The following is a 23,413-nucleotide window of genomic DNA, read 5'->3' as shown; positions in this document are numbered from 1 at the left end:
GACCAACATGACCACCTACCTGCGCAACTGGGAATCGGCAAGCTTACACTGCACTAGAAGAATGGAACACCCGAGTGATCTGTCAGTGAATGCATGAGGTTTTACGCCGCCTTTGACAATATTCCAGAATTGTCACGACAATGAACACCATTCATGTACGTCACATATTGTGAACCCGTGCCTTCTGGGAATAGGGCGAACACGTTAACTACTGTCCTCTACTACCCTAATTTAATAATTTCAAAGAAACGACCAGTAAATATATTTGCTCTTTGTAAGCACACACAAATACCACAGGCACGCCTACACGAGTAGGTCACATCTCATTCCCTCATTACCGTAATTTGGGCACACACACACGCACACCTACACGCGCAGTTCCCATCTCATTCCCTCATTACCGTAATTGGGGCACACGATTCCTGGGTTGTAGAAGCAAAAGCTTCCCGGCGTCCATTTGCCGGAGTAGGTGTTGCCGGTGTTGGTGCAGAAGTCAAGCTGGAGGGCACCGGTGGAATGGAGCCCAGCCAGAGTGCTGGGAGAGGAGTATGTGATGTCCCCTTGGCTGTAGGCGAAGCGTGTCCCCACCTCGAAGCCCGATGGCGGACAACCCTCCTTTGGGGCGAGGTACGACACCTCACTGGGCCAGTCTGCCACTGGGTCTGCGGAGAAAATACGTGACCATTGTCAGCCGATATTAGGCTATATATTTAGGGTGAGTGATTGAGTTTTACACCTCTTTAAAGAACATCCCAGGAATACCACGGCGGGGCTTCACACATTCTACCCATATGGGGAATCGAACCCGGATCTTCAGCGTGACCCGCGAACAATGAAACCACTCCACTACCCCACCGTCCCTAAAGGCTAAATCAGTCTGACAAACCCATTCGAGTCCCGAACCATAGTTTCCTATATTTCGTCCCCGGTTACTATGACAAAGGGGCTTGGATTGGATCATGTCTAGATTTTTTTTAAAATCTGACTCTCCCTTCTCACCCGGGCTTCTTTTCAGTTTAAACAGCGTTGTTGTTTCTATCAAATTTACATATTTGCAGACACCAAGCTCTAGTCGAAACCAGGCCTTGGGCGTGACGAACGATCACTATGGTACCCCACCGACCTTATGTCTGGGATACAGGAGGACTTTAAAGCAGACACTAGAAATGGGCTTCACACAGTGTAGCCAAGAGGGGAATAGAACCCGGATCTTCGGCGTAATGAGCGAACACTTTAACCACTAGGCTCCCCGCCGCCACTCGCCTGTTGTAAAAGACATGGATTCATACTTACACCTTGCGTCAAGGACGGTTTTACACTTGGTGCGGCTATCCAACCCAGGGGGACACACGCATTGACATTTGCCTTCGAATTTCCCCAAGTATCCCTCGTTTGCACAGGTGGTGCTGTCGCAACTCGTCTCGCCTGGACAATATATACAAGCCATGAATACATTGTACTATAGTGAGTGAGTTTAATTTTAAGCCGCTCTCAGCATTATTCCAGTTGTATGGAGGCGGTCTGTAAATAATCCAGTCTGGATCAGCGAATCCAGTGATCAACAGCATGAGCATTGATATATATATAACTGGGATATGTGACACGTGTCAACCAAATCAGCAAGCCTGACACCCCGATCGAGTAGCTAAGCTAGGTTTCCATGTGTACGTATTGTCCGCGTAATTACGTATTGTGTGGTACGTATTACAAGTGCGTAGTGTCCAGTCCCTTGTGTGCGAGTACATAGGCTATGCGGTACGGTAGATCAAGTCATTCTTTTCCTAGAGAATTTGTGTGTGACATGAAAACCGCGTGACATCGGGAAAACCCCTCGGGAATCCTTACTTCTGCATAGCTGGGGAATACATATTCGAACACATTTTGAGCATAAACAAAATCACGCAAAACGCAGCGTACGTGCATGGGAACGGTTCTTACCATACTAGCATAAAGCGTTGTTAACGCTCTGTGCACGCATTGAAACCCAGTTGTAGCCTTTTACGACAAGCATGGGTTACTGTAGATCAATTAGTTGTAATCCAGATCCTCACGGGTCGGAAATGTTTATACATGGAGGGTCCCAAAGTGTTAAAGATCGATGCCTACCACAGCACTTGTGATTGATGCTGATTTCCTTGAAGAACAGGAACTGACTCATGACCGATGGCCGTGGAGCGCCAGGATACAGGTATGTGTACGTCGGCCACCCATACTTGGATATCAGCTGAAACAGACATTAATGACTCGTGGGTACAAAGTAACAGGAACCTTGGTTGCTAGGTAACAGGAAACATGGTTGCTAGGTAACAGGAAAAAAGGTTGCTAGGTAACAGGAAGTTTGATTGCTAGGAAACAGGAAACATGATTGCTACTAGTAGGTAAAAGGTAGCTTGGCTATTAGGTTACAGGAAACTTGGTTTCAAGGTAAAAGAGAACTTGGTTACTAGTTAATAGGAAACGTGATTATTCGGTAGCAGGAAACTTTGCTGTTAACAAGAAACTTGGTTGCTAGGTAACAGAAAACGTGGTTACTAGGGAACGGGAAACATGGTTACTAGAGAGCAGGAAACGTGGTTGTCAGGTAACTGGAAACTTGGTGATGAGGTAACAGACAATTTGGTTACTAGGTTACAGAAAACAGGATTGTTAGGTAACAGGGAACTCTGGGATCCTGGATAAGAATATGGATAATTCGATAATGTCCATATATACTTGTTCTAACGTGTTCTTGGTAAAATAAGAAGTGAGTCTCTCCGTCTATGATATTTTAAGGTTACTTCCATTCGTTACATAACAAATAGAAGAAATGTTTACTTAGATTGTATGTGCTTCCATTGAGGTGTAATATTAGAGACATTACTGGCAAACAAGGATAAGCTTGGAATACGCAGGTAACGCGTTTACGAGAATTAGGAGGGCACGGCAATGAGTAAACCCATTTGGTTTGTGAAAGGTGGGTCAGATGTAGGCTAGTCCACGTGTAGTACATGACGATGAAATTGATTCCGCGCATAGGAGACAGACCACGCGCATCACTCTTGATCGAGGACAGCTTGGGGCCGCTTTGTTCACAATGGCAAGCGCCTTTGGGCACCACTCACACATGTTAGTCAATTGTCAGGTCGGTGCTCAACTTATATATCCTTGTTTGACAGTAACATTGATAAGATGTGTACCATGTGTGGACTCGAATGAAGAAAAAAGTCACTTTACATTTGAACAAACAGCGTAATATAATTTTACTAGAGAAAAGTATTTTTCCATATTGTGGACAGGACATCATACAGATAAAAAATAATCATTTCATTAGCAACAATTGTACCCATACACTTTTTAACTGTTTAAAATGTATTAAAGACGCTCTTGCCTTTAGAAAATTTGTTACATCTTCTTAAGACGTTAAACTGCCTTTAGTCTCTGCATAATTTGCTACTCTTTTGAACTGTATTCTTATTATACATGTGCCAAATTCACGGACCTATAAAACCGAAATACATTCATTTGAATTGAATGAAGGATTGGGCACCCATTTGTAGATCTACGGATAACTCGAGTGTGTTTTAGTGCATGCACAACTTATTCGAGAAGGCGTCCACGGAGAGGCAGAGACGAGCAAAAATTATGTAAGCGTAGTTCAGGGCGTTTTTATCTTAAAGGCACACTATCACGCCACAGTTTCTCTAAAATGAACACTGCATTTCTCTCTATGATACCATCACCTATCAGCCAGGCTACCATATAATTTATTCCGAAAAATGCGTATTCAGACTAGAACCAGAAGCTAAAAAGTACTAATGAATCAATGCAACGTTGCATTAATTCGACTAACGCCTTCTACCAACGAAACTTTCTTTCAAGCGAACCCCATAGATATATGTCACTTGGGACGCTCTTTATGAATTTCCTTTCACACAGTTTGTGATTGAAGCCAGTTTGGCTAACACCGACAAAACCCCGTGTGACCGTTTCCGAAGCAATCGTTTACATTCCATACGTGGCAAATGTTGTGTGTGTGTAGGATGTTCTCTTCGAAGATTCAGTTATTGGTTACAGGCAAGTAGTAAGGGATAAATAATCTTTTTGTGTTAATAGGAAGCTTAAGTGAATGCACATGCTCGAGTATATATGTATATGATAATGATATTTTCTCACGTAGTTGTTGTACGTCATTATAGACTGGGAGGAGAAACCACAGCTTTTGTATTTCTGCTGCTCGACCTCGGATGCCAGCTCCTGCTCGGGCCGGTAAACTGAAAACAAGTCATCATCTTACAAGTTTGTGATGGTTTGGTGACTGTTCTGTTCGACATCAGCCACGTGAACAGTGAGTGAGTTTATTTTTACACCGCACTCAGCAATATTCCACATAAATGGCGTTGGTATGTAAGTGATCGAGTCTGGGCCAGACAATCCAGTGAACAACTGCACGAGCATCGATCGCTCTGGCAACCGATGACATGTCATCCCAGTCAACGAGCTAGACCACCTGTCTCTTTCGACAAGCATAGTCGCCTCTTGTGGCAAGCAATGCTTTGTGGAGGGTGGGTTGAGCTAAGTGAGTTTAGCTCTACTCCGCTTCCGCATGGGCTTCACACACTGTACCCATGTGTGGCATGGGTCTTTGATATAACAACTCGGCTACCCCACCACCCCTCGTAAGATGAATGAGATATTCAGGCTCTTTGGCTTGGCTGATGCGGGTTATCCTATCCCACTTACTGAAATCAATTCTCATTATGTCACTGGAGTGTCTGCTCCAGACATTCTTTTATTTCTGACCGCCGTCATATAGTAGGATCAATATTGTTTCTATGACATTAGTCCAGTCCCACAACGAAGCACACGTGATACATGCGGTCTCATCTTAGGCAAGTGAGTTTGGTCAAAATTGCCACTGTTCACGAAATGGTTGCCCGATGGGATAACTAATGAAACTTTTAACCTTCAAGCGCTTCAGGCAGTTTGGGTTACCTAGGGTAATATTAATCAGATAAAGATTGTCAGCGCTTTGAGCACTGCCCATGTGAGGTGGAAGTCAGCGCTATACAAATATTATAACAAACAAACAAACAAACAAACAAACAAACAAACAAACAAACAAACAAACAAACAAACAAAAAAGCTTTACTCACATTTGCCAGCATTGTCCAAGTTAGCGTTGATGTATTCCTGACGTACGGTCATGCTTAGTTCATGTACCAAGCCAAGCATATGTCCGAATTCATGGGCGTATGTCATCTAATCGGTAAATGATATAAAAATTAATCACTTAAATTCATAGGGTTTACTGAGATACTGAGGCAACATTAGCCAGAAAGAAAGGTGTACCCCAGGGGTTTATCTCGCCTCACGGCAGGGGTTCCTGGGAGTCCCTGTTATCAGTTTTAGAGCTGAGTGAGTTTAGTTTTACGCGCACTCAGCAATATTCCAGCTATAGGCCGGAGGTCTGTAAATAATCGAGTCTGGACCAGAAACTCCAGTGATCAACAGCATGAACATCGATCTTGGGAATCGATAACATGTGTCAACCAAGTCAGCAAGTCTGACTACCAGATCCCGTTAGTCGCCTCTAATGACTAGTATGGGTTACTGAAGACCAAGTATTCTAACCCCGATCTTCATGGGTAAATGGTGTACAGAAATTTATGCTGATAATTTCTTCCTAGCCTGGATTAAATCATAGATATGCTGACGAATTTCCTCGTACAGGAAAAACGTTTACTGTGCTTCTCTGTGGATGAATTTAATTTGTGAATACATGTGAATTGGTGGTTTCAAACAATAACATTCACGGCGTATCCTGTAGTCGGAATACACATATATTAAAGCTGCGGTATGTGCGGGATGGAGAACACACGAAAACTGTGTTTTACATTCTTGATTGACGTAAGACAAAGATGTACTCTCCGTCCTTTACATTTTTCAGTTTGTAGAAAGGAATTAGCTGAGTTTAGAATCAGACAATAAAAGAATGGGTGGCTTCCCATCAGCTTGTGTACATCAAACCCATTAATTGTATAAACAACTCATCGTCTTCTCATCCTTGTAACAACTATCCATGTATATATTCCTCCACAATGCATTACCCTGTACCATTTGCTTGGCAACGACATTAGTATCTATGTCGAAACGTCGCACTCACTGAATAAAAGAAGTTGTATATCCATAAATCATAGTCCTCATTCTTCAACTACTCAACTTCTAGAATGCCTATCAAAGATGTCAGACAATAAAAGGTCAGTAAACTCACAGCTCCACGGCATGGTGACAGTGATCTTCCTCTTACAGAGTACCCAATATGTGCAGCACACCTGTAACCCGGAAGGACTCCGTTTATACTTCAAGTTTGTTCCTGTAAGCGGACCAGACTATCCAGCGGTCAACACGTCATCAGCATCGATCTGAGCCACGATTATGTGTCAACCATAAGCCAGACCATCCGATGGAGGCTGACCATCCGATGGAGCCTGACCATCCGATCTCGTTAGTCGCCTCTTACGACAACCATGGCTTGGTGAAGACCCACTCTAACCCAGATCTTCACGGGTAACAAAGCACAAGAGTGGATAATTGATGTTTGCTGAAAGAGGAAACATGTCAGACACACACACAATTTGCTAGCTTTCCTCTACTGCCCAACGCCTAACAAAACTAAATATACACACAGTGTCACAGGTAGTACCCACGGTGGAACTGAGGCATTTCTTCTTTGTGTTGTGGCTTTGCGAACTTGTCCGACAAAGGTGTGACTCTGGGCGAGTAAACATGCCAGCAGCAGTCTGTGCTGGTGACAGGCATACCAAAATGGATCGGTTGATTATCCTCTGCTAGGCATTTGCACCTACATTGATGCTCATTATGTCAACCATTCGATGTCATGCAGCCAGAATATTTTTTTTTGTGTGTGTGTAAGGCATAATAACGGGTGAAAAGGGAAACGACTGTGTCAGGACGTCAACTCACACGCCACTGTCATAGATGTAAACCCATCCCTTTGTGTTTGTAGCGCCAGGAACACTGGAAGAGTTGTCGGCCTTTTCCTTGAAACGAATGCAGGTATTCTTCTCTAGAGTCCTCATGAATCCCCTCCATTTTTTCTTAAGGTCCGCAGCTGTAAGTAAGGAAGTGGTTTAATTCCTGAAAACATTTGACACTTTTGAAACATGAAAACGTGATTCTTTAAAGACAGAAAAACACAACTCGCCATTATTCTATGAATACTGATCACGTCCTGGGTTCGAATATATTTTCTGAATTTTAACCCTTGGTTTTAGAAGTCTTACTTACTTTGTCTCGCTTTCGTATTAAGTTTACAATTGAAATACCAGCTGTGTGGGTTAGTGAGTGAGTTGATTTAGAACTTCGACTGTTATTTCATTTACATCACGGGAGGACTCGTACAGATCCCCGATAGAATTGATCTTCAGTACCCCATTCCTGTCGTAAGAGGCGAATAACGGGTTCAGGTGGCTTGGATCGCTGACTTGGTTGACATCCCATCCCGGTTGCGTAGATCGGTGTTCATGATGTTGATCACTTGATGGTCTAATGCGGCAATAAACAACACACAAAGATCACTTCTTGTCTGCCTGATGTAGACTAGAATCCCGAAGTGATGGCGGCCTTCAACATTTAATCATTTAATGTGTATGTGAGTGTTGTTTATCGCCGCACTCAGCAATATTCCAGCCATGTGGAGGAGGTCTGTCAATAATCGAGTCTGGACCTGACAATTCAGCGTTCAGCAGCATGATCATCGATCTATACAGCTGGGATACAACGACACGTGTCAACCAAGTCAGCGAGCCTGGCCACCCGAACCCTTCAGTCGCCCATTACGACAAGCATGGGCTATTGAAGATCAACACTAACCCTGATCCTCAAGGGTCAATCCTTGATGCGTGGTGCATGGACACGGTAGTGACTATTTCCAGACACAACCACGTATATTTCAAGCCCACGATGTTACGTTCCTTGTATCCCTTAGACATTATAAGTGGAATATGGGAAACCCGTGCATCACAAGCACTGATTCACTTGCCTGTGAATAGAATATCTATAGACTTACGGACGTTTGGTGAGAACCGGTATGGAATGACCTTGTCAGGCCAAGGTTTGGTGTAGAAGAAAGCCCTTTTCTGTCGATGTCCGGTCTGCAAATCGATAAGATTAAAACGTACGAATTGCAATCATGCATCGTATTTGGTACTTGACTTTTAGGAAATATCTTAATGGTTGAGTATAAACAATGCGAAACCATTGAACACTTATTAACAAGGTAACCTCCAATGAACCCTAAAAACGCGACGTTTGCCATGCATGCTTGCCTCCTGTCGCCCTAGTGAAACATGCTGTAAACAGGAAAATGCGATTTCAGTGCGAATACAATAATTCGAAAACGATGAAATGTAAGCCGACACTTTGGAGTGAGTGAATGATTCTAATTTACGCCGCAGTGAGTGAGTTTACTTTACACTGCATTGAGAGAGTTTACTTTACGCCGCAGTGAGTTTTCTTTATGCCGCAGTGAGTGAGTTATCAAATTTGCTCCCGACATTCCAGTGATCAACAGATGAGTATTGATCTAAGCCTGACCACTCGATCCCGTGAGTCGCCTCTTACGACAAGCATGGGTTACTGAAGATCAATTCTAACCTGGATCTTCTCGGAGCCTACACTATAGAACGTGCAGTACGTGGGTATCGATTCGAAAAAAATAATAAAAAGGCTCATGCGCTAGTCTCAGTATGTCGTTGCCAATGCCTGGTCGTTCACGTTGCCCCGTATGGCGACGCAAAGTATTGGAATGATAATAGCAAGACAGCTGCGAAAATAAATAACGATAACGGGAGAGAAAAACATCAGTGTCGATTAACATTTTGCGATTAAAAATAACGAATAGAACGAGAATGATCAAGTAATAGGTTGCGCGTGGTGGTGCATGCGCAGGTAACGGTCATCGTGAAGGTGGTTACTCTTGGTGTTGCGGTTCTGGGACTCTCAAACGTCTGACAGCCTGACTGACACGTCTCCCTTGCCTGATGGTGGTCTAGTTTTGTACAGCCTAAAGTTCTGGCAATGGTTGTTCTAAGGCGCCATCTTGAAATTTCAGTGTTTCGTTCTCTCCCCGCTGCTGGGCATTGGTAGGCTGGTAGTTAACGCTTCCGATCGCCACGCTGACGATCAAGGTTCGATTCCCACATGGGTGCAATGTGTAAAATCCAATTCTGGTGTCCAAGCCTTTGTATTGTTGGACTATTGCTAAAAGCGGGGTAAAATCCAACGCAGTCAGTGAGTCACTTTATCTCTCCAATGCTTGCTGACAGTTTGATGTCTGCCCCTGTCGGGTGTACCATTCACAATCGCCACAATCTTATCTCTGCTGTGTAACATGCACGTACGATTCAGCTAAATGATGATCTCCACGCTATTCCATTACAACATAGCAATAAATGATATCCGAGATATTTTAGCAACATTTTCACACTGTGATTACCGTAAAGTAATTATAATCAATACTTTTCAAAATATTTACTCAATGTTGTTTGGAAAATATTCTTCAAACATCGAGCGTGTGCTTTCTTTTGAACGTCAGTTTATATAGGTGCGGGAGCACTGACCTCGCTGTTGACAATCTCCATCCCAGTTTCACGTTGTTGCTCCGTGTCAATATCCACCTAGAGATGGAAAAAAACCCCATCTATAACAACACTTAAAGTACACCTTTAACATGATAAAGTAATCCCCTCTGCACTTCGTGGTTAATGAAACCCTACTCAAGGGACTTAACTCTGAAGAACAATTACATAAATGAACAGTTACTATTACCAAAACCAAAGCAAAAGTTCACCCGAACTAAAAATATCTTTTCATGGAAATGTTCATGCAATGACATATCTGGAGGGCATCACCCGGTTCCAATGCCATCAGTTAGAGTCCCCTGTCGTGATATTGCTGGAATATTTCTAAAAGTGGCATAATATTTAACTCAGTCATTCACTCAAAATCGATATCCCAACGGTGATTGTCGCCCTTGCTCTGTCAGAATATTGACCTTAAAGTCAGCTACTGGTGGCATTGTTAGCACCTCACTTTCAAGATGACGTTGTGTGATTTGCATCAAATATTTTCCAAAGCCATGTTACATTTGCCTCACTCACTCAGTGCTCATAAAATCACGGTATATGGCATAATTTGACGTCACCTCAGGTTCGGCTTCATCCTGACCCTCTTCAACGGGTGCGCCATAAATCGACTGCAGACAGCACAGCGCTAGAAGAAGCCCTGTGACCTTGAACAACTTCATCTGCAAATATGAAGTAAATTGTAGAACTATTGAATTCACTCTTGGTCCTTTTTGGTGGGTCTGTTGTTGGAGATTTAAAGACGGCGGACACACAGACTCACTCACTTCCCGTGTATAACATCATGCTTAAACTTTGGCGACAATATCATATATGTTGTATTCATGTCAGTGTGTGTTACTCCTACTCCCTATGAAGTAGTTTTATGGTCAACGTGTAAAATTCTTTTTATCAGGGGCTTTGTCTCCATTTAGTGTCTCCAAACAAATTCACAGCTCGTTTTCATCCGTTTGGCTCAAAAGCAGACCGACGAATTGCAATATTACTCGAAACCTGTAAATTATGTACATATAGTATACGGGCCTACTGACACACCCACTAAATTCACATTTATAACTCATAGAAGAACAAGCATAGTAGACAATTTCCTTGTCTCTAGTCAATTATTTCATAAGGTTGTGGATTTAAAGATATGTGACTGTGCTGAATGTGATCATATGCCGATATTCTGCACTTTGTCGACAGTACTCAGTGACGTTTCAGTACCCAAAAGCAGTATAAATCTAACTACTGCTCCCAGATAAAGGTAACCAGAACCAGCCTCGTCCACGTATACAGAACTTCTACGATCACCTAATGCACTGGATGACTTGCTGTGTTGCAGACTCATAAATCTTCCTGTACTGAAAGTGGACGATTTTCATGATATTACTTTTGCAGCCGGGAATTTTGTGTGTCAGAAATGAAAAGTACTGAAAAACAACCTTTTGACAGTTTGATAGTGAATGTGCAGAAATAAAAAACCCCCAGTAATACAGACGTTTAAGTTTATTCCGAAGATTTGAGTGTAACGAAAACCTGGAGAGGTATATGGAAACTAAAGCTAGATTTAGCTATGTGCTATGAAAAAGGCCAGTTTGGAGAAACGTTTAGGAGTTGATCTGTGTCGAGCTGCTAAAGATGGTGACTGTAAGACATTCTGGAACAGTTTAAAAAACTAACTACGGAATAAATACAGAGGATGTCCAATAAGACCAGATAGTCTACAGATATATTTCAAGGATCTGTTGAACCCATCTAAACATCATACAGATGAATGCTTTGATCAGCGTGTCTGATTTCATACCTAACCATTATTGGGAAGAGTGTGTGAACGCTCCAGGTATAGATCAACTGTTGTCTGAGAATAGTATTGAACTTGAAATCACCGAAGCTATAAAAGAAACTGAAAACTGGTAAACTCCCTGGTGAAGATGGAATTCCTCCAGATTTTTTAAGATTGGACAATCGACATAGCTTGCTTTCCCCAAGCCACTATTTTATTCAATATTAAAGTCTAGAATATTTACAGATTCCTGGAACTCTGCTCTAACTATACCTCTATTCAAGTCAGGATGCACAACCGACCTAAACAGCTATTTGTGCATGTCACTCATAACCATTTCAGGGAAACTACTTACACCAATACTGGATAAGCGACTCCGTCCGTGGATAGATATGAATGATATCTTAACAGAAGCACAAGCTGTGTTTAGGCCCGCATTGCTACCCCCGATAATATATTAACCCTACAGGCACTATATTCCAAATATCTTTCAAAGCCTAAGGGGCGATTCTTCCGTGCCTTTATTGACTTTAACAAGGCCTTTGACTATGTTGATAGAACCAAACCTCCACATATGTTACTCAAGTCAGTTTGTCATGGTAAACTGTACAGTCTTCTTCATAATATGCATTCATCTGTAAAATCCTGTGTAAAGGCTGGCAATTGTAAAACTGATTTGTTCTCAGCACGTTCTGGCGTACGCCACGGCTGCATTATAGGCCCAATACGTTTCATCTTATAAACAAACATGCTGCAGAAATGTATAAATCCTGTATACATGGCGTGTTTATATGTCAAGATATTTATGATATTGTGATGTTACGACTTACTAACGATGTAAATATGTTTTCCTATTCACTCATTGGTTAATGGCAACAACTTAATATGTTGCGTCAAGTTTGTATTACTTGGGATTTGAGTGTTAATATTGAGAAAATTAACATTATTGTGTTCAGAAATGAAGGTGTGTTAAAAAGGGATTAGATATGGTATGACGGCAAAACAAGGCTGGGATATGTCACGAATTATAAATATTTGGGTACAATATTTTCATCCAGACTTAATTGGCCAACAACCTGTAAAAGTTTATTTGCGCAAGCATCAAAGGGTGGACATGTGCTAACTGTATACCAGTGATATTCAAAGAGAATTATTTTATTTCTTTCAATACTGCTTGGGCCATCTTTGACTGTAAGGTTTAACGGTTCTTTTATATCGGTCCGAAATTTGGGTAACTAAATATTTCCACTGTATTGAAAAGGTTCATGCATTATATTTGTAGTGCTTCCTAAATTTGGGAAATGTAATTAAAATTTGGCTGAAATTATTAAAATGGATTCATATAGGTACCTTAGGAAAGCTACATTTTCTTAAAGTTCCAAGATGATAATAATGGTGATCAACTGGGCATCAAAGGTTAGACAGGTACGTTTTTCGACTGGATTTTCATGTGTGGATTTCTCAAGAGGCTGGAAATGAATGTAATTTGTAGATGTTTAAGCAGTGGCTTCAGGACATTTCCTTCCGAGAATGGACCATGTCAATAAATAATTCCCGTTTTTAGAACACTATTCTTCATGTGTGTTTGCTAGAAGCGGAGTTTTATGGTATGTATGTATGTATGTATGTATGTATGTATGTATGTATGTATGTATGTATGTATGTATGTATGTATGTATGTATGTATGTATGTATGTATGTATGTATGTATGTATGTATGTATGTATGTATGTATGTATGTATGTATGTATGTATGTATGTATGTATGTATGTATGTATGTATGTATGTATGTATGTATTCGGGCCAAAATCGGACGTTATGCAAATTTAGAATTGGTTTTCATGATTTTAGAATTCACTGTTTACGCAAACCCATCATAGTTTCCAGTGATGATAATGAATCCATTTGTAAAAATTGTAATTCTGGTAATACTGAAAGTGAATTTCATGTAATATTTGTGTATACCAAGTATTCAGATTTACGTAGTAAGTATGTGTCATTTATATCAACCCCTGTAAGAGATAAGGAATATTCAAGTTATCATATATATTGGACTATATTTAAAACATGTTTTCAATGCGAGAAATGTAAACACCAGCACGTGCATTTAAATGCATCAAGTCTGTTTGTACTGTCGGCCATCACGCCTCCCTAGTTAGTCTAACACAAATGGTAATTAAGCTGATTGAATGAAGAGAGGCCAGTGCGGAGGTTCAGGGACTATTTTGGAAAGTCCCGCCCCGGGCATAGATCTCTCAAATCTGCAGGATTGGTCTCGTTGTAAGTCGTCAAGTTTGTCGACACATTCTCTGCCTTCTAGTCAGTTTGTGAGTTTACTTTTACGCCGCATTCAGCAACATTCCAGCTTTGTAGGTGCAGTCTGTAAATAATCGAGTCTAAACCAGACAATCCAGTGACCATCTGTTTGGTTGGCATTTTAGAAGTTGATGGATAATATGAAAGTATAATATTTTATGGATGACAACTTCCTTAATGCTATGATGCGACGTTTCGGTATAGCTTCTTCTACCGTTTTCAAGCAAGACTTCTTTATTTCTATGATGCGACGTTTGGGTATAGCTTCTTCTACCGTTTTCAAGCAAGACTTCTTTATTTCTATGATGCGACGTTTCGGTATAGCTTCTTCTACCGTTTTCAAGCAAGGCTTCTTTATTTCTATGATGCGACGTTTCGGTATAGCTTCTTCTACCGTTTTCAAGCAAGACTTCTTTATTTCTATGATGCGACGTTTCGGTATAGCTTCTTCTACCGTTTTCAAGCAAGGCTTCTTTATTTCTATGATGCGACGTTTCGGTATAGCATCTTATACCGTTTTCAAGCAAGGCTTCTTTATTTCTATGATGCGACGTTTGGGTATAGCTTCTTCTACCGTTTTCAAGCAAGGCTTCTTTATTTCTATGATGCGACGTTTGGGTATAGCTTCTTCTACCGTTTTCAAGCAAGACTTCTTTATTTCTATGATGCGACGTTTGGGTATAGCTTCTTCTACCGTTTTCAAGCAAGACTTCTTTATTTCTATGATGCGACGTTTCGGTATAGCTTCTTCTACCGTTTTCAAGCAAGGCTTCTTTATTTCTATGATGCGACGTTTCGGTATAGCATCTTATACCGTTTTCAAGCAAGGCTTCTTTATTTCTATGATGCGACGTTTGGGTATAGCTTCTTCTACCGTTTTCAAGCAAGGCTTCTTTATTTCTATGATGCGACGTTTGGGTATAGCTTCTTCTACCGTTTTCAAGCAAGGCTTCTTTATTTCTATGATGCGACGTTTGGGTATAGCTTCTTCTACCGTTTTCAAGCAAGGCTTCTTTATTTCTATGATGCGACGTTTGGGTATAGCTTCTTCTACCGTTTTCAAGCAAGGCTTCTTTATTTCTATGATGCGACGTTTCGGTATAGCTTCTTCTACCGTTTTCAAGCAAGGCTTCTTTATTTGTATGATGCGACGTTTCGGTGTAGCTTCTTCTACAGTTTTCAAGCAAGACTTCTTTATTTCTATGATGCGACGTTTCGGTATAGCATCTTATACCGTTTTCAAGCAAGGCTTCTTTATTTCTATGATGCGACGTTTCGGTATAGCATCTTATACCGTTTTCAAGCAAGGCTTCTTTATTTCTATGATGCGACGTTTCGGTATAGCTTCTTCTACCGTTTTCAAGCAAGGCTTCTTCATTTCTATGATGCGACGTTTGGGTATAGCTTCTTCTACCGTTTTCAAGCAAGGCTTCTTTATTTCTATGATGCGACGTTTGGGTATAGCTTCTTCTACCGTTTTCAAGCAAGGCTTCTTTATTTCTATGATGCGACGTTTCGGTATAGCATCTTATACCGTTTTCAAGCAAGGCTTCTTTATTTCTATGATGCGACGTTTCGGTATAGCATCTTATACCGTTTTCAAGCAAGGCTTCTTTATTTCTATGATGCGACGTTTCGGTATAGCATCTTATACCGTTTTCAAGCAAGGCTTCTTTATTTCTATGATGCGACGTTTCGGTATAGCTTCTTCTACCGTTTTCAAGCAAGGCTTCTTTATTTCTATGATGCGACGTTTCGGTATAGCTTCTTCTACCGTTTTCAAGCAAGGCTTCTTTATTTCTATGATGCGACGTTTGGGTATAGCTTCTTCTACCGTTTTCAAGCAAGACTTCTTTATTTCTATGATGCGACGTTTCGGTATAGCATCTTATACCGTTTTCAAGCAAGGCTTCTTTATTTCTATGATGCGACGTTTCGGTATAGCATCTTATACCGTTTTCAAGCAAGGCTTCTTTATTTCTATGATGCGACGTTTCGGTATAGCATCTTATACCGTTTTCAAGCAAGGCTTCTTTATTTCTATGATGCGACGTTTCGGTATAGCTTCTTCTACCGTTTTCAAGCAAGGCTTCTTTATTTCTATGATGCGACGTTTCGGTATAGCATCTTATACCGTTTTCAAGCAAGGCTTCTTTATTTTTATGATGCGACGTTTCGGTATAGCATCTTATACCGTTTTCAAGCAAGGCTTCTTTATTTCTATGATGCGACGTTTCGGTATAGCATCTTATACCGTTTTCAAGCAAGACTTCTTTATTTCTATGATGCGACGTTTCGGTATAGCTTCTTCTACCGTTTTCAAGCAAGGCTTCTTTATTTCTATGATGCGACGTTTCGGTATAGCTTCTTCTACCGTTTTCAAGCAAGACTTCTTTATTTCGAAACTAAGCTATACCGATATGTCGATGATTGTTGCCATCTATAAAGTATATACTATATATCTATATACTTTTCTATAATCCAGTGATCAACAACATGAGTATCGACCTGTGCAAATGGAGCATACTACCGAGTGTCTTGCGACTGCTGTGGTGCAATGACATGTATGCAGGTCTTTAACCCATTTAACACACTTGACACTTACCCTGTTCAGTAGCGTCGATAAGTCTTTCTGATACACACATAAACTAAATCCTGAGCAGTCCTACAGTACACTGGCAACTTTCACAGCTGTAATAGCTTTTTCCCCGTCGTTGTCGGTTATACAGTTCCCAATGAAAAGATCCCCAAACACTAAATGCCTTCCTTACCAGACATACGGCATTTTCATCTAGCATAATTTGAACTGTGATACCGCAACCCATGGTCTCCGGTGGACCAGTGAACAACGTACCTATTTGTCTTACCGAACACCTCAGTTTTTAGTTGTTTATAGCATGGGTATCGGTTCGTACATTGTCTTAGTAAAGTCGCCGCGATGTAATTCTCCTAATGTTCACAGGGACTACATGTGAACGTTTTGTCAAAATGTACTAATTGGAAAGAGAATCAAATGTTTTCGTAGCCATCGCTAGATTTTGTGGACGAGACATGAAAAACAGATTTAGAGTTATCTCTCATCCATCCATATCCATTCGAAAAATATCGGTAATTTCCGTGCATTATGAGTCATTTAATGTTATTCGAGATTAAAAAAGTAACTACCAAGAAGTACCGAATGAGTTGCTATTGGCAGCAGGGTATATTGCAATGTACCACGTTTGCAAGCGGGGTACATTGAAAATAACAGAAGAGGGTTCATCCAATCATTTATGTGTGAGGTAAGATAAATGTACATATATGTTAATGCTACGTGTTAATACGCTAGTGGGTTTATTTACTTCCCTTCACAAACTGTCACCTCTCATGCTTTAATGACCGCACGGCAGTATCCGGTAATCTATAACCCGCCTGTCAGTCCTGATATATTGGTGTGATATAGTGCTATATGCAATAAAGTGGTAAAACTTAAACTGTTAGTCCGAAATAATTATTGACATTTGTGCAACATTCCCTTAGCTACCTTTGAGCTGAAGCTTTAAATCAACGAGGTGTTTAATTATCTATACTGGAGTTTCTTAAACCCACCTACACAGTTACTTAGGTTGAGGCTGCTTTTTTCATACCCGTGAAGGTCCGGGTTAGAATATTGGCCTTTAGTAACCCATACTCGTCGTGACGGGATCGGGGTGGTCAGGCTCGCTGACATGTCTGACTACATGCCATCAGTTCCTAGTTACACAGATCGATGCTCATGCTGTTGATCACTGGATTTTCTTGTCAGACCCGATTATTTACAAACCGCCGTCATATAGCTAGCTATGCATTAAACAACAAACACACAGACTTGCGATTTTCTTGCGATTTTGCTAGGCTGCTTTGTCATGACTACGTTGTCAAAAGCCTCTTTCACTGTAAGTGCTATTGCCAATATTTGCATTCATTATTACAGGCATATCCGATAAACGAAACACGCCGAAATGTACACATAGCGTGACTCTACTTCACGTCGATGTCATCTGTAATTGGGTAGCTAAATATACTAACAATGTATTTCATATTTGACCATTAACAAAAGCAACAAAACTCTTTCCATGATCGTGGGTAGCCTTGTGGTTAAAGCGTCCGCTCGTCACGCTGAAGATCTGGGATCGATTCGACACATGGGTACAATGTGTGAAGACCATGTCTGGTGTCCCCCGCCGTGATATGGTTGTAGTAATGCGAACAGCGGCTTAAATCATACTCATTCTCTTTCCATTATCACGGCGAGGGACACCAGAAATGGGTTTCACACAATGTGTCCATGTAAGGGACCCGCCCCGGTCTTCGGTGTGACGAGCTAAACCCCACCACCGCTAATAGTAATAAAAGGGATGAAACCCTATCAAAACTCGATGGATGGCTTCCGATCATATAATGAGTAGTAGTTCAGAATCACTGTCAGATCACTGCATAAATAGTAGTATAGTATAGTATAACTGTATAAAACAACTCATTACAACATACATGTACACAGACAGTACAGCCTCACACTTCACAGTCTCATAATCTGGGAAACTGAAGGAGAAGCATGACCATTGTACAATGTATGATGGCTGTGACAACTCTAAAGGTAGACGCTAAGCTCACAACTTCAAAGTTCAAGCGGCACGATTTACTACAAGTGTTAATGTTATAGATATTCAATGTCCCTTTTCTAATCTACGTCAAGAAGATGAGAACCATGGGTTACTTATATTCAAGAAATATTTAGAAATAAGATAAAAAATATGTGCCTTATGATTTCTACAAGCAATCATCGGGACATACATTCTGTGTGCGAAGTCGCACACAGAATATTACTTAATGTAGCCCTTGTTGTGTTGTACCACATACTTAGGCTGAGAGATTGGGGATTTATAGACGTTGCTTTAACTCGCGTATTTACATGATGCGCGTAAATTCACAGTTATAATTTTACTCCCCCTACCCATGTATGAGCATATCATCGTATTTGGAACGAGGTACATAAACCCTTTTGTGTATTAATGATTATTCAAATTATGGATTGTTTATAAAATATCATATTACATCCCATTCACAGAAGACAAATTAAATCAGGAAACAGCCATTTTCACGTGTGTATATAGCTAAGTCATCCGAACATAAATAAATAACGGTTCACATTAAATGATATTCCACGTGACGTATCACTAACACATCACCTTGTATTAATACACAATAAACATTGCACTTCATTTCAAAGTATGAACAAGACTCACAGAAACTATGTATATACAGGGTTGTAAGTGCGTCACGTTGTTTGTTATGTTTCGTATCAAAAGAATAATGAATTCATGACATCAAGAACGTAATTTAGCATCCACTGTATTTTTCAATGATAGGTTTTCAACACGAACATGAAAGTTCTCGTGGCAACCTCGATGCAAAAACATGAGTGTTTTTCCGACCCGTATGATTCTTTAACTCCTCAAAATAAAACGATCGAGGAATGCTAATTTTGTAAATAATAATGACACATATAGTATTATTAGTTTTATGCCACACTCAACAATATTCCAACTACATGGCAACGGCCTGTAAATAACTGATCACCCAGTGATCAATAGCATGAACATTGATGAATCTGTATAAACTTTGAGACTTGTACAGACATCTCTATTAATACGGACTAAGTGGTTTAATATATTCGAATGGATAATATTTGCCTATGAAATCCTGTTTTCTCATTTACCTTTATCTTCTATGTTCTTAGATGACATGACATTTCCCCAGAAACAACCAGTATGCTGGTCCACCGATCCTGCTGTAAAGGTGCTGGAATCGTCCCTTTACTGGACGTCACTTGTAGGTCAAAATTGAATCAGTTCGTGGACAAATGTTTTTGCTTTCCATTTCATGATTTGTCGATATGACCTGAATTCAACACTGGCAATCAGAGTTGAAAACATTAAATGTAGCTTTGCTTACGTCAAGTTCAGTAAACTCTCAACAATCAATATACACTGTTGTCTCGCCATGACTACAGGATTGTATCATGTTCCTGTGTCACGATACATGAACAGGCCAATACTGACTGTCGTTCTACATATCAATTGTAAATTGTGATGGGAGAATGGTCTTTTCAACATTATTATTAGATGATAGTGCATTAAGCATTATTTAACGACGACTATGATGACGGGTGTGGTGATGATGTTGAAACTGTAGATTAAGATAAAATGCAGAATACACATGGATGATCCTGACACGTTCAGGTGTGAGATTGAGATGAATAATAATAATTGGGGCAGTTTTCAGATTTCCGAGTAAGGGCACAAGATTTAGTTTTCAGCCTCCTTAAGCAATATTCCAGCAATATCACGAAAAGGGGAACATGAGAAATGTGCTATTCACATTGTACCCATGTTGAGAATCGAACACGGGCCTTCGGCGTGACGAGCGCTAGGTTACCCTAGCGCCCCAAAACTCAGCCTACGGTATAACGGTACCCGACACCGCTAAACAGCGGCTAATTGAGGGTAAGATGAATGTTAGCCAACAGTCACCGCGTTTAATCGTTCTGACGACCGAAAGCTTTACCCAGTCGACCACCCTCCTTATTAACCCCCCTTATTGCCAAATTAAGAAGAAGAAGAAGAAGAAAAAGAAGAAGAAGAAGACGTTCTCCCTGTCGAGTCCCTTTCTAATGATACTGGCATGGCTTTTGGACTCAACAAATGTAATACTCTTCATTTGAGACGTGGTAAGTTAACTATTGATGAACCAGTCAGGTTACAAGGGAGAGTGGGTATTGAGCATCGGGTGGAAGATCAGGCCTACATCTATCTTGGAATGCAAGTTCCAGACAAGTTCCAGAATGCCCAGATTTAAGAAACGTATAAATCTCGTTTAAAGAAAATCTGGAGTTCAGAGCTAAATGCTCGAAACAAAGCCAAGGCCACCAATACTTTGGCTGTGCCAGTCCTTTCCTATTCCTCTCTAGTAGTTGATTGGATCTATATCATGTCTGATAACAGAGCACACCACCCTCGTTCTTCTCTTAATCGTTTATACATGCCAATCAATTCAGGTCTGGGGTTGATTAATGTGGAAGCTCTTCATAATAGAATTCTACATTGTACGTTTGCACATATTTATTTATCGGATGATCCTTTGGTGATGCATGTCCAGACTCACGATGAAAGCAAGGAACTCCACAGCTATCATGACCGTGCCAAGGTTAAGAACACAATCTGAAATTTGAGATTGATTTTGTTGATGGTGATGTACTGCTGGACATACAGCGATGGGAGTAAAGCAGGTGAAGTACTTCACCAAGTCTGACAAGAGTCAGTCTTTCGTGGAGAGGCTGTCTGTGAAACCATTGCATAGTGTTTATATGCAGTGTGTGGAACCAAACAGCAATCCAATCGACTCCTTTGCCTGGATGAAGTCGGCTGGTCTCAAATATGAAACTGAGGGCTTCCTTTCTGCTGCTCAGAACCAGTCACTTCCCACTCGCATTCGCCAGAATGTGATCATTATTAAACCAAATGTCAATGTGAATTGTCGTCTTTGCAATGAATTTATAGAGACTGTCCAAAACCTTGTCAGTGGATGCCCTTCCTTGGTACAAACAACATATCTTAAAAGACATAATGGCATGGCTCGCTGCACTTACTATCATCTCTGGCATGCCTGTGGCTTTGAACCCGAGGTCCATCCATGGTACGACCTTGGACATGTCCAGGGCGTCATAGCTGCTCTAGAAAAGGCTCATATGCAGCCTCAGAAACATTCCTGCCAACAAACCTGATCTTGTGCTATTTGATGAAGCCAATGAATTTATTTATGTCATTGAATTTATCGTCCCTTTTGACAACAATGTGATTGGCAAGAATCAGGAAAAGCATGATAAATATGCGGATCTCGACTTTGAAATGTCTCGCTTGAATCCCAAGTACACTGTCGTCAGGCTCCCCATTGTTATCGGTGCCCTTGGCCTGGTACCTCCTGAACTCTTGGCGCAGATCAGGATAGTTCTCGTGTTCGCCACCGGGAGCACAGCCCTTCTGACAATCTGGGTAATGCAGAAGGTTGCAGTGTTGGGGAGCCTTCATGTTCTCCGGAAAGTTCTTGGTGACTTCGGCCAGACAGTATTTCCTGGGAGACGTCCCATTCGCTGTCTGGGCTGCGCGTAGCGGGGTCGAAGGCCCTGAGCTGGTGATCTTTACCGGCCTGACTTTGCCAGGATCACCCAAATCATCCCTGCTGCATTTCTATCTTAATCTGAACAAAATAATGATGATAGAAAAACAAAGCTTTTTTACGATGACGTCGTTTGGAAAAAACACCGTGAATTGATGACGTTTTGAGCGTGTCGTACATGCACATTATCATATATACTGTATTATTAATACTGTGTGGAGATTACAAGCGGTTGTTATTTTCATAAAACAGTGATGTCATTAACGAATCACTTAAAACACAATAGCTCTCTAAATTACAGATTTATCTGATCACGTACACACGTGTATCCAGAAAAATGCATGATACATAATAGGACACTTTCAATGACTGGCATTATTTGGGAAATGATAAACAGTTTAAGGAGGAGAGGACTTAAAGTGTGATATCAATTGGTAATGGTAATTTCAGACAAACTACGACTGTCACAGTATGTATAGTCATTAAGTACAACTAGTAATTAAGTAAAGCAAAATGGACATAGCCCATCTATAAACAGTTCATCGGTGAGTGAGTTTAGTTTTACACCGTTTTAACGGGGGAGGGGCACACTAGATATGGGCTTCACTCATTGTACCCGTGACGCTTTAACCACTAGACTACCGGACAGCCCCACATAGTGAGTGAGTGAGAGTGAACCAGGGAATGTGTTTGAGCTCAACAGTGTCTCCGTTTGTCAATATACGGTGGAAAGACATCTGGTACTGAGGCTTGCCTGACGTTTACCATTTTGGTGAAGCTTAGACCCAAGGGTATGGTGCTCGGAAATCTAGAACTGAAGTTTGAACCCAGGACCTGGCACGAATGACGTATACACTTCGTCAGAGCGAAAAGTAGCACCGTCTGAGAAGAGTGAGTGAGTGAGTGTGTTTTTTTGCCGTTTCTAGCAATATCGCAGCAATAGCAACTAGGCCCTCAGGAAACTAAGGCATCGATATTTCCTTTTGATGACAAAACTGACAATGGCGACTCATTGCTGACAATTCTTGTAATCTCATGCGTTTATAAGGGACTGTGGCCTTGCAGTTAAGGAGTGGCCATGCAGTCAAGGAGGTTCGAGTCCTCACATGATTGTGTGACGCCTCGTGTCGCCAGTATAAGCCGTCAGTAAAACATTCACCAGTAGTACAGTCGTTAATAAAACACTAATCAGTAAAACAGTCGCCAGTATAACACTCATCAGTAAAACAGTCATCAGTAAAACACTCAACGGTGAACAAAAATTAAAAGCTTGTCTGCATGTGATGAAGTCCATGGCTTTCACCGACCTCTCTCTAACATTCACCATCGTAGTTTAACACGAACATGCAGTGGTTGGGTGGTGATTAAAGCTCATTGCTTAAAAAACCTACCTTGTAGGAGCGGGAACAGTCGGAATTGAAGACCAGGACAGGTACTCTCACACTATGGCGAATGCTTTTTATATCCATGGACAGCAAACGTCAGCAACCCATT

The 23,413-nt window shown here is 41.1% G+C and overlaps 1 protein-coding gene across 1 annotated transcript in view; it reads right to left on the bottom strand.

The window, feature by feature from the left end:
* Positions 1–23,413, bottom strand: part of LOC137256517 (uncharacterized) — a 46,495-nt gene extending 23,082 nt beyond the window's left edge. The window contains exons 1-11 of the mRNA XM_067794358.1: positions 23,311–23,413; positions 10,205–10,306; positions 9,621–9,677; positions 8,069–8,153; positions 6,964–7,111; positions 6,251–6,311; positions 5,133–5,238; positions 4,153–4,250; positions 2,107–2,224; positions 1,294–1,425; positions 402–662 (exon numbers count right to left, since the gene is read on the bottom strand). Of these exons, the coding sequence (XP_067650459.1) occupies positions 402–662; positions 1,294–1,425; positions 2,107–2,224; positions 4,153–4,250; positions 5,133–5,238; positions 6,251–6,311; positions 6,964–7,111; positions 8,069–8,153; positions 9,621–9,677; positions 10,205–10,306; positions 23,311–23,388 (1,246 nt within the window). The 5' untranslated portion in view covers positions 23,389–23,413. The remainder of the gene's footprint in view (positions 1–401; positions 663–1,293; positions 1,426–2,106; positions 2,225–4,152; positions 4,251–5,132; positions 5,239–6,250; positions 6,312–6,963; positions 7,112–8,068; positions 8,154–9,620; positions 9,678–10,204; positions 10,307–23,310) is intronic.

Source organism: Haliotis asinina, chromosome 11 (genome assembly GCF_037392515.1).
Source record: "Haliotis asinina isolate JCU_RB_2024 chromosome 11, JCU_Hal_asi_v2, whole genome shotgun sequence".
In the NCBI taxonomy this organism is placed as follows: domain Eukaryota; kingdom Metazoa; phylum Mollusca; class Gastropoda; order Lepetellida; family Haliotidae; genus Haliotis; species Haliotis asinina.
This window is presented reverse-complemented; position numbering and strand designations above follow the sequence as displayed.